We start from the raw sequence: 9,947 nt of genomic DNA on the forward strand, positions 1-9,947 counted from the left end.
CAAGTTAATTTGGCATTACTACAGGCTACAGCCCTAGTATGAAAAGAATAGTGAACATATAATTTTACATCAGATATCAACTTCAATCCAATAATATCATACATCACTTGCTTTGTGTATATCCAGACTTGTCCAGACGTGTACAATACAAATATTGTTAGCAATTCAAACCCCTGGACGAAAGAGTGTTAGGATTTTAGACCAGCACCAATCTATGTTTTACACCACAAGTGAAATTTGGCAAATCTTTTATTTAGATTTAAACATTTCATAGATGCTTGTTTTAATTAAAAAGCTTTATTTTCTGGTACACTATAGTTTTTTTAATTATTTCAAGATGTTTTCTGTTTTGCAGTTTATACAAATTTTCACTACCTGATTCTGATGGACATTGAAGATCACAATCTTGTTTAACTACTTTCTTCAGTTGGGCTTCACCCCCTTTTAACAAATGCTACTTTGTACGGGAAATCAAAATGCTTTGTTAGGTTAGTTACAAAAGCAACAATAATAACCATATTTACCCCTGTCAATAACATATTAAATTTCTATCAAATATTTGCATTTAATAATTTTCATTCTACACTGGTATAATTGAAAACAAAATAAAACTAGACGGGGGTGCGGTTGTTGTATATTTTGTCAGGGGGTATATTTTCAAGGCTTAGTGTTTATTTTCAATTTTTACTTTATTTTATTTTTTTTATTTTATTTATTTATTTTTTTTTAATATTTTGTATTGTGTACTTTATATTATATATTTTGTTTTTTATTTTCCTTAACTTGTTTCTGCAAGCAAAAACAGATATGGGCCGAAAACTTCCCACCTTAACTTATGCTTTTGATGCGAAAGGGGTTCAAATATGGCGTAGAATTTGGGGAATGATCGAAACATATATTTGATAAATAGAATTTACGTATATAATGCGTATGGTCATTTTATTAAATTTTGACCAGCTTACGTGGTTGAAAAGCAAATATTATTATTCTCTTAAAGACTAAAAATGGTTTAACGCCTATGGTTTGCTATACTTTTGCAAACTTTTACTCGGTAAATTTTTACCATGGCTTGGTCCGAGCAATCACTGTTAAAACAGACTTTAAATCTGTAGTTTCAAACAATATGAAACACACTATTATGTGCCTAATACGCAAACTATTAAATCGAAAGTTTTGCTAGTTGTTTAGGCCTGATGTTGGTAGTATGCTGGTTGAAGCAAGATGCACGACAGGTGCTAACAGAAAGGCGTATAGACTGCCTTAAGATTTCGCATTTAAACTTGCGGCGGTAAATACACCCTATTGACACTTAATTATTAGGCGAAGATTATCACGAAGTAATTGGTCGCCCCCAAAAAAACTGACGCCGCATTGAAAGAAAGCATTATAAATGAGTCGCTGATATTCTGCTTTGAACATCCCTACTCGAAGTGCTTCCCTGCGTTAATTGTACGGTGGGTGAAACTTTATTCACGGCCTTACCTCTTTGTGTATTACCGCGACAATACGATGAAATACGATTTGAAGAATATTTGAAAAAATCGTATTTGGAGAATATTTGCTATTTGCACCTGTATAGTATGTTACTCCAATCCAACATATCAACACACAATTTTAAGTTGTGTAGGCCTGGTGTTGATATGTTGGATTAGAGTTGCCACCAGATTTCGCATTTAAATTTGCGGCGGTAAAATAAGTTGTTTCTTAACAGCATTAAGTAATTTTACTAAAGAGAAGCCTCGTTTTAAAATGCAAGTCGCACGAGCCCAGTTGGACGTGCATCTTCGCACAATGAAAGTCTCACGCGCGGGACAATAAAGCGCAGCAGGCGGTAAGTCGCTTCGTCACTTCACAAGCTGGACAAAACAAGCGAATATGAACGAATTCTGTATGAAAGTTTTTCTGCTGCTAGATGGCAGTCGTTAGCTAGAAAGAGCTAAAACGCAATATTTCAGGTTTTTGCCCCCCAAGCAAAGACCCCTGGGGGTGCAGCCTCATAAACTTCGACAAAGCACCTACATACCACTCTACGCCATGTCTGAAAATTTGAAGGTTCTACGATGTATACTTTTTCTATAAAGCTTCGGACAAAAATCGGTCTGAAACATACCATAGGAAACCAAAAAAGATAGCGGCAAAAACAAGATATGTCCCGAAAATAAATTTTCGGCCCATATAATATTAAAATTGCAAACTATATTATTTAAGTCATTTTTAACTATAAGTAACATATTTCATGCTAAAGATCGATTTTTTCATTATTTGTATTTTATGAATATTTATACTTGCATACTTAGTATTTAACCAAGGTTATTTTACAGTTGAATATGTGATTTCTTAAAAAAATCTGTATGAGGTTATTACTCAACTTTTTTTCTTTCGTTTAGTAAATAATTTTCACTTCAGTTGTAAACCTGTCTAGGTACGATTTTCACATTGCCCTTTTCACGACAGAAAAATATTCCATATTTATCTCAGTTCTGATCGATTTATTGTTGATTTTTAAATGTTCGTAACTGAGTAATACTCAAACATGTAGCAAGTATAACTCATTATTATTAATGTACACGAATTTTTTTTCTGCTTAATTGCATAATATTTTTATTGTATTGTAACAGTCATTGGGAAAACAGTTTGACTGTATAATTTTATCCTTGAATAACATTTGTGCACCATAACGTGCACAAGTGAAATATAAAACTCTTCACTACTCTGCATAGTACTTATTCTATGTTTGACCAGCAGTATTGCTAAATATTTTTTATTAATAATTATAACATATACAATCGAAATTCGCCACAGAGTGCGTTACTGAGGCGAAGTTCCGCAAGGGTACGGAGCGTATACGCACGTCGCAGACCGTCGACCTTCAGCTGCACGTGGAGAGGTGCCGCCTCTCGCTCATCCAGCAAACCTTCAAGAACTTAAATCAGCACTTTAAGAGGAGATGCGGCCCGACCCACAGAACTAACACCCCACCCTACTACACACAACTGATGCAAAGCGTGAGACTGCTCCGAGCATGTTTAGGCTGATGGAACTTTGGTATTACTAAAACCCAAACGAACGTCGTTAATTGTTTATTTATATATAATCAACACAACAGCGCAAGCACTTAAAACGATCAAAGCACTTTACTGCTCAACATGCGATAAGCAAGTGGTAAATGCCATATTTTTTGTGATGTTATATATTACAAAGCAAAATGTCCTTTGATCGTCGGTGTTATGATGTTTCAACACGACAAAGTGGGACGGGCCATTTGTAGTTTGGATCATTATAATTATACATGCCAATATTAGATCCCCTTGATGGAATTGTTGCAATAGACCAATTGACCCGAGCCTGATGGCCATCCCGGATACCAACGCTCGTAAACACTTCCACCAGTTGAACTTCGTAGCTCTCCATTCTATGCAGATAAAAAGTAAAATTCCGATTTTTGTGTTGTAGGGTTTTCAACTGCTGTTTGCTTTAAAATAAAATCAAAAGCAAATGCACTACGGATATGTATTCTTCTTCTAATCGAAGCGCAACTTGATCTACTGTCGAAACGAACGTAAAACTCACCCACCTCGTATATTGACGCCAACCAAACTTCCGACTTTAATCTATTAGTGCTGGTCTGGAATGCTATCACTTTTTTACAGTAATAAAATGAGTTGTCAAAACTGAAATTTCAATAAATAAATAAATACGGAAGAATAAATTTTATCATAATACTTGACCCACCCAAACGCTAACTTGCACCCTAACCAATACAAATATTGTTAGCAATATAAATCCCCGACCGAAAGAGTGGTAGGATTCTAGACCACCACCAATATATGTTTTGCACCACAAATGAAATTTGAAGTTGTTTTATTTGGGTTAAAAAAACATCTCTTGATGCTCGTTTTAATTAAAAAACTTTATTTTCTTGTTATACTTTAGCTTTTTATTTTTTTGGTTGTTTTAAGATGTTTTCTGTTTTGCAGGTTATAGAAATTTTCATTTCCTGATTCTGATGGATCTTGAAGATCACAATCTTATCTAATTACTTTACCCAGTTGAAATTCATTCATCCTTTTTAACAAATGCGACTTTGTAAGGTAAATCAAAATGCTTGGTAATGCTGTTTACAAAAGCAGCAAAAGTTACCATATTTTTACCACTGGCAATAACAAATCAACTTTCCATCAAATATTTGCATTTAATAATATTCTTTCTACACTAGTATAATTTACTGAAAATAAAATATTAAAATTGCAAACTGAATTATTTAAAAGTCATTTTAACTATAAGTAACATATTTCATTTTAAAGTTCGATTTTTTAATATTTGAATTTTATAAACATTATCAAGGTTATTTATTTTATTTCACAGCCGATTGTGTGATTTCTTAAAAACAATCTTTATTAGGTTACTACTCAAAGTTTTTCTTTTTGTTTTTCTTTTGATTTGTAAATAAATTTCACTTCAGTTATAACTCTGTCTAGGTGCGATTTTGACATTACCCCTGAAAACAGCTGCTAATTTCACGACAGAAAAATATTCCTTATTTATCTCAGTTCTAAACGATTTATTGTTGATTTTTAAATGTCCATACTAGTAACTGGGTAATACTCGAACATGTAACAAGTATAACTCTGTTTTTAAGCTTTTTACTTAATCTATACTGATTTTATATGTTTTTGACTTTTTTATGTTACTAATTTTCGTTGTATTTGTATTTTACTTATAGGAACTGATAATGCCAGAAAAAGATGAAATATACATTCCTTTAACAAATGTCTGATCCTCTGGTTTTTAAACTATGAGTTTTATTGTTGAAGTATAACTCCTTGTTATTATTGTGCAAGTTTTCTTTTCTGCACAATTGCCTATTATTTTTAATGTGTTGCAACAATTATTGAAGCACGTAATGTAATTCGCCATATATTGTGTAAAGGTCATAACGGTTTCGTCAAGTTTAATTCCACAAATTTTCTCTTTAGTAACATTTATCTACGATAACGTGCGCAAAGGTCCGTGGTGCGAAGTTCCGCAAGGGTACGGAGAGTATACGCACGTCGCAGATCATCGACCTTCAGCTGCACGTGGAAAGGTGCCGCCTCTCGCTCATCCAGCAAACATTTAAGAGCTTGAATCAGCACTTCAAGCGAAGATGCGGCTCCACGCAACCAATGGCCGTGTTCAGGGTGAGATTCTAAACTGATCTGAGCATGTTTAGGCGGATGGAACTTTGGTAATACTATAATAATCGGAAGCCATTAATAGTTTATTTACATTGTATAATCAACATGACAACGCAAGCACGTAAAACGATCAGCACTTTACTATGCAACATACGATGAACACGTCGCTTAATACTATTATTCTAGCAGTAGCAATAGGACTTAGTACAGCGTTTCTTAACCAATTTTACCCAGGGTCGCACTTGTAAATCTTTAAAAATGGCTAGCAAAGCGAGCGCAAACTTTGTTTGAGTGTCTTGTTATATCTCCTGGATTGCAAACAAGATTTATTACAAAAAAACTTATATGGCCCTTTAATGATTTAAATTATAAAAACACACAGTATGTTAGTTAGAGCTGGATGGAAACACACACTAACACCCATAAAGCAACAACATCTAAATCAGAATAATCTATAATGCCATATAGTGTTAAGACCAACACATAGTAAAGCCAAATACGCAGTAATAACCAAGACGGAATAAGATCCAAAATCGTTTGAATAAGACATGAATCTGTCGAAATTAGTCCTAAAATTGACGGATAAGATGTAAATGGTCAAAATAACGCCCAAATCTTTAGGGACAGGGTAAGGGCGGTTGGGGGCATCTTTTTGGCATCTGTCATTTTGGTGTCGACGTTTGGGCGCAGCTGTTTTGGCACCGAATTATTTGTCTTTGTTTGGAGTTGGGCCCAGGTAATGGCTAGAATTAAAGTGTGGGTTAGGGTTGAAATTATTAGGGGGGTTAAAGATAAAGTTGTGGGTGGGTTTTTGGGTTAAGTAAAACTCGATTTTTCCTTTTCCCTATTTTCTAACGAAAATCTTTAACGTTATCTGTGATGAATAAATGTTTTCATTTTTGTTCTGCATTGAAAAGTTTGAACTATTCGAGTGTTGGAAGAGTTCGTGTAAATATACCCGTTTTGAAATCCAGAATTTCAGATTAAAAAATAAGTTTAAATCACACAATATTAATACGACTAGCGCCATAATAAAACCCAATACGTTTTCAGTTTATATATAAGTGACTCAAAACAAACAAATTCGCCAGGAATTGATGTAGGATAATAAAGCGCCGCCGCTGCCGTTGTTTTTTTCGGGTTTTTTCGACGTAGGTTTATAAGTGCCATGTTTTTCGTCGCGGCCGTTCTAATGTCGACGTAGGTCTATATGTGACGGCGTCGTTCGTGGACGGTTTTGACACCGGACTGTTTGCCCTTAACAGGAGTGTGGGTAGGAACTGGGTATGCGTGGAATGTAGGTGGTTCAGAGTGGAATTTTTTTGGCAGTAAGTGGTAAAGTTAGGTGGGCCTAGGGATTATGTAAACCGTTGTTTTTGTTAAAGTCTTATTTTGGTCGTTTAGGTCTTATTTCAACTTATAGCTATTGGTCCTTTTTCGATCTTATTCCAACGTTAATATTGTTCTAGTTTTGTTTTTACTGCTGAAATCTGCTTTCAGACATTAATTTTAAAAATAATGCAAAACTTTTGTATTTGTTTTAGTTTTCAACTTGGAAAGATGTCTTAAATATTTGTTCACGTTAAGTGTTATCTGATAAAAGCTCAATGTAGCACAATGCACTAAAACTGTTTACACGTAATAATATTATTTTAATTTTCCCAGGCGGTCGAACGTTTAGAATATGCAATTGGCTTCATAGAAAACCAGTACTAACAAAACCTATAAGTGAGTTGGTTAAAAATAAACAAACAATACAAATATTGTTTTACAGCCATTAAAACATGACGGCAGTAATCTGAAAAACTATCTATTTGGAAAACGCTCTTCTTTTAGAATTAATATACTAAAGTTAACAAAAAATGCCGTGAAAATATTGGGGCAAAGGTGGCTTGCATTTGTTTGTCATGCATGGTTGGCTCAACATTGTTAGTTTGATCTTTTGATACGGGAAATCGGTATTGGGCCCTTGTAGTCGAAATTGTCATAATTATACATGCCAATACTAGATCCTCTTGATGGATTTGTTGGAATGTACCGAAAGACTGCATGACCCGAACCTGATGGAAATCCCGGATACCAACGCACATAAACACTTCCACGAGTTGAACTTCGTAGCTCTCCATTCTGTACAAACTATTAATTTAAGCTGCGTCCAACGAAAATACCAGGAACAATAGTAGTACAGTTTTTTTTTTCTTAAGTGAGAAATTTTTTTGTAAAATTTTAAACAGTTAGGCCTAGGCATATTAGATTTTAACCTATGCTAAAATAGCTATTTCTTTAAAATAACTGAAACAACAAGACATTTATTGTATTGATTTAACAAAACAACAATCATTTTATCAATTTTAAAAACAAATATTTTTTTAGTATGAATGACGCATTTTACAACCAACGAGTTAAAAGCCACCCACCTCGTATCTTGACGCCAACCACACTTCCACGTAGTTTATATCTGGGCGGTCCACGTACAACTTCCATGCACGCTGAATGTACGAATACAGCGCCTCGTACATTTCCTCACTTTCAATATCAACCAGAGTTCCGTTGTGAAACTGACAAAGATTTTCTGCTGCAACTTTGCCTTTTCCGTCCTTGTAAGATGCCACGGTTTGTGGAAGCCAGAAGCAAGATCCGTTGAAAAGAACGCCAGGGCATTGCGACAATCCTTAAACATAAAAAGAAAACTTGCTAAAGCAAAAATTATATGAATATATATTTTAGTTTATCCAAATAACTTTGACTAAAAATTCTAACCTTTATTTTTCTCGTCGATTTTTCGTTCAATTCTGTTCCAATCAACAGATGGTTGTGGTACTGTTGGGCCAATCGGGCCAGTTAAGCCCCTTGGGCCTCTTCGGCCTGGGGGTCCTGGACTTCCCCTCATGGGTGTTAAAATCCCTCCGGTGGTGGATTGTTGCATCTTGAACAAGCTTCCAATTGGTTTGCACACCAAGAAGTCGTTGGACTGAACTTGTCCGTAGGCGAATGAATTGCAAACTTGCAGCAAAACTAAAATTGAAACGCTAACTTGAAGCATTTTCCTGTTTTTGTAGTTCATCATCTTTCTTGAGATACCTTTGAATTTGTGTGTAGATGCTGTGAATTGTCGTTCTTATGTAGCATTTGAAACGACTCGTTCCGTTGGTAAGCGCAGCCATATTTGGCGAACTCTCCTTGTATGGTTCTTCCATCTACTCGGTCATTGCGCCTGATGTGACTCGGCTTTCTCTTACAAGGTTTCGGAATGTTCAGTTGCGTAAGTCGAAACGCATTCTTGCATCCAGGTTGGCTTGTTTGCAGTTCTATAGGTTGTGGCTTTAATATAACCTGAGGCAATCTTGCATTTTTTTTAAAGCGCGCAAATATTTATACACATTGCACAAGCATCGTTATGCATATATAACATGTTTGGGCTGCACAGAAAAGGTGTTCGCGCATCATTTGCTTTTAAAATACACCTTTATTTCTGTCCTGATGCCATCCTCTGAAGTTGCCAAAGTTCAATCTGTGAATGCTTGTCTACTTCGCCTATGTACCAATTCCATTTACTCAATCGCGTGTAGTGCTTTGGCCTATCTTTATCTACTGTATAACGATAAACTGTTTGCTCGTGTTATCTCTTAAGAAAGCAATATTTATCCCGAATTTTGTGTAAGCAATTTTCCCGGACTAAAATCCTCTTTTATATCAGTAGCTTTATGTTTTCGCTAGGAAAGAATCACAAAAAAGCAGCAAAAGTAATCAAACGTTCCGCAGAATTTTATTCCAGCATAGCAAATTAATAAAAATAATATAAAACATTACGGTTTAAAGTGAGCAGCGAGATTTTAGATAAAGTTTCGATCTGAAACGCGCCAGGCAAAAAATAAAAAAAAACCTGCTAGGAGCACCTACAAAGCTATAGCGGATACACTTCTGTATACGAGCCTTCTCCTTCGCTTAACGGGCTCCTCCCAAAAATTGATGCTTTTATGTTTTCGTCAATTATGTTTTTCGTCGTCATGCTCATTACTGATACAACAACTTTCTTCTGTAACACAAATTTCCCCCAATACCAACATATGCCTTTCTCAGCACTTTCATTATTTGCATTTAACAAACAATATGTTTTCTCTCATTTCCTTTTAATTAAGTACTTTAAGTACGTTTTAAAAGTCAAGCTGCGTATGGTTGTTGCCCATTGCGGCTTATTAATTCTGGGTGATTTTTTTTTTAATTATTTTTATTTAAAGCGATTGTATAATTTTTACTTTTTTATCCTAACTTCCTGACTCAAAATATGTGTCTATTTATCAATTACTTCAAAATGCGCGTATCAACAACTGGACGATATTTGAAATTGTAACTAGCGAATTTTATTGTTTGTGCTTAATGAAATGTGTTTTTTGTAGTTTTGTTCGATCCTTTTTCTATGCTTGATACAAAATCCTATCTAGATTGAAAAGGCTTTAGCGTTTAAGAGATGTGTAGATGGTGTGGGTAAGTAGATCGCTACAAGGACTGCATTGGGTCGCGAACCGTGGGTAACATACACAAGTTAATTTGGCATTACTACCACCCTAGTATGAAAAGAATGGTGAACATATCATTTTACATCAGATATCAAATTCAAGTGGCAACTAGTAGGTGTCACAAGTTGGGGTTCTTCTTGCAAGCCGCACAGCGCCCCTGGTATATATACGGACATAATAAGGAAAACAGGGATGTGAATAAAAAAGACTTAACTCGCTCAAGCATTTCACAATGTCATGAAGAGCTGCGCTG

The 9,947-nt window shown here is 35.1% G+C and overlaps 1 protein-coding gene across 1 annotated transcript; it reads right to left on the reverse strand.

The window, feature by feature from the left end:
• Nucleotides 1–7,579: 7,579 nt before the first annotated feature.
• LOC146162635 (uncharacterized) lies at nucleotides 7,580–8,244 on the reverse strand. The gene is made up of 2 exons (XM_083385257.1): nucleotides 7,938–8,244; nucleotides 7,580–7,848 (listed from the first exon to the last, which is right to left on the reverse strand). Exons 1-2 carry the CDS (start codon nucleotides 8,242–8,244, stop codon nucleotides 7,580–7,582), a joined length of 576 nt encoding a protein of 191 aa, XP_083241383.1.
• Nucleotides 8,245–9,947: the final 1,703 nt, after the last annotated feature.

This window comes from Ascidiella aspersa, chromosome 3 (genome assembly GCF_963924565.1).
Source record: "Ascidiella aspersa chromosome 3, kaAscAspe10.2, whole genome shotgun sequence".
Taxonomy (NCBI): domain Eukaryota; kingdom Metazoa; phylum Chordata; class Ascidiacea; order Phlebobranchia; family Ascidiidae; genus Ascidiella; species Ascidiella aspersa.

Coding starts and splice junctions, on each gene's coding strand:
- LOC146162635 (XM_083385257.1), bottom strand. CDS start 8,244: ATGATGAACTACAAAAACAGGAAAATGCTTCAAGTTAGCGTTTCAATT. Junction 7,849..7,937: donor AATCGACGAGAAAAATAAAG/GTTAGAATTTTT, acceptor TTTATGTTTAAG/GATTGTCGCAATGCCCTGGC.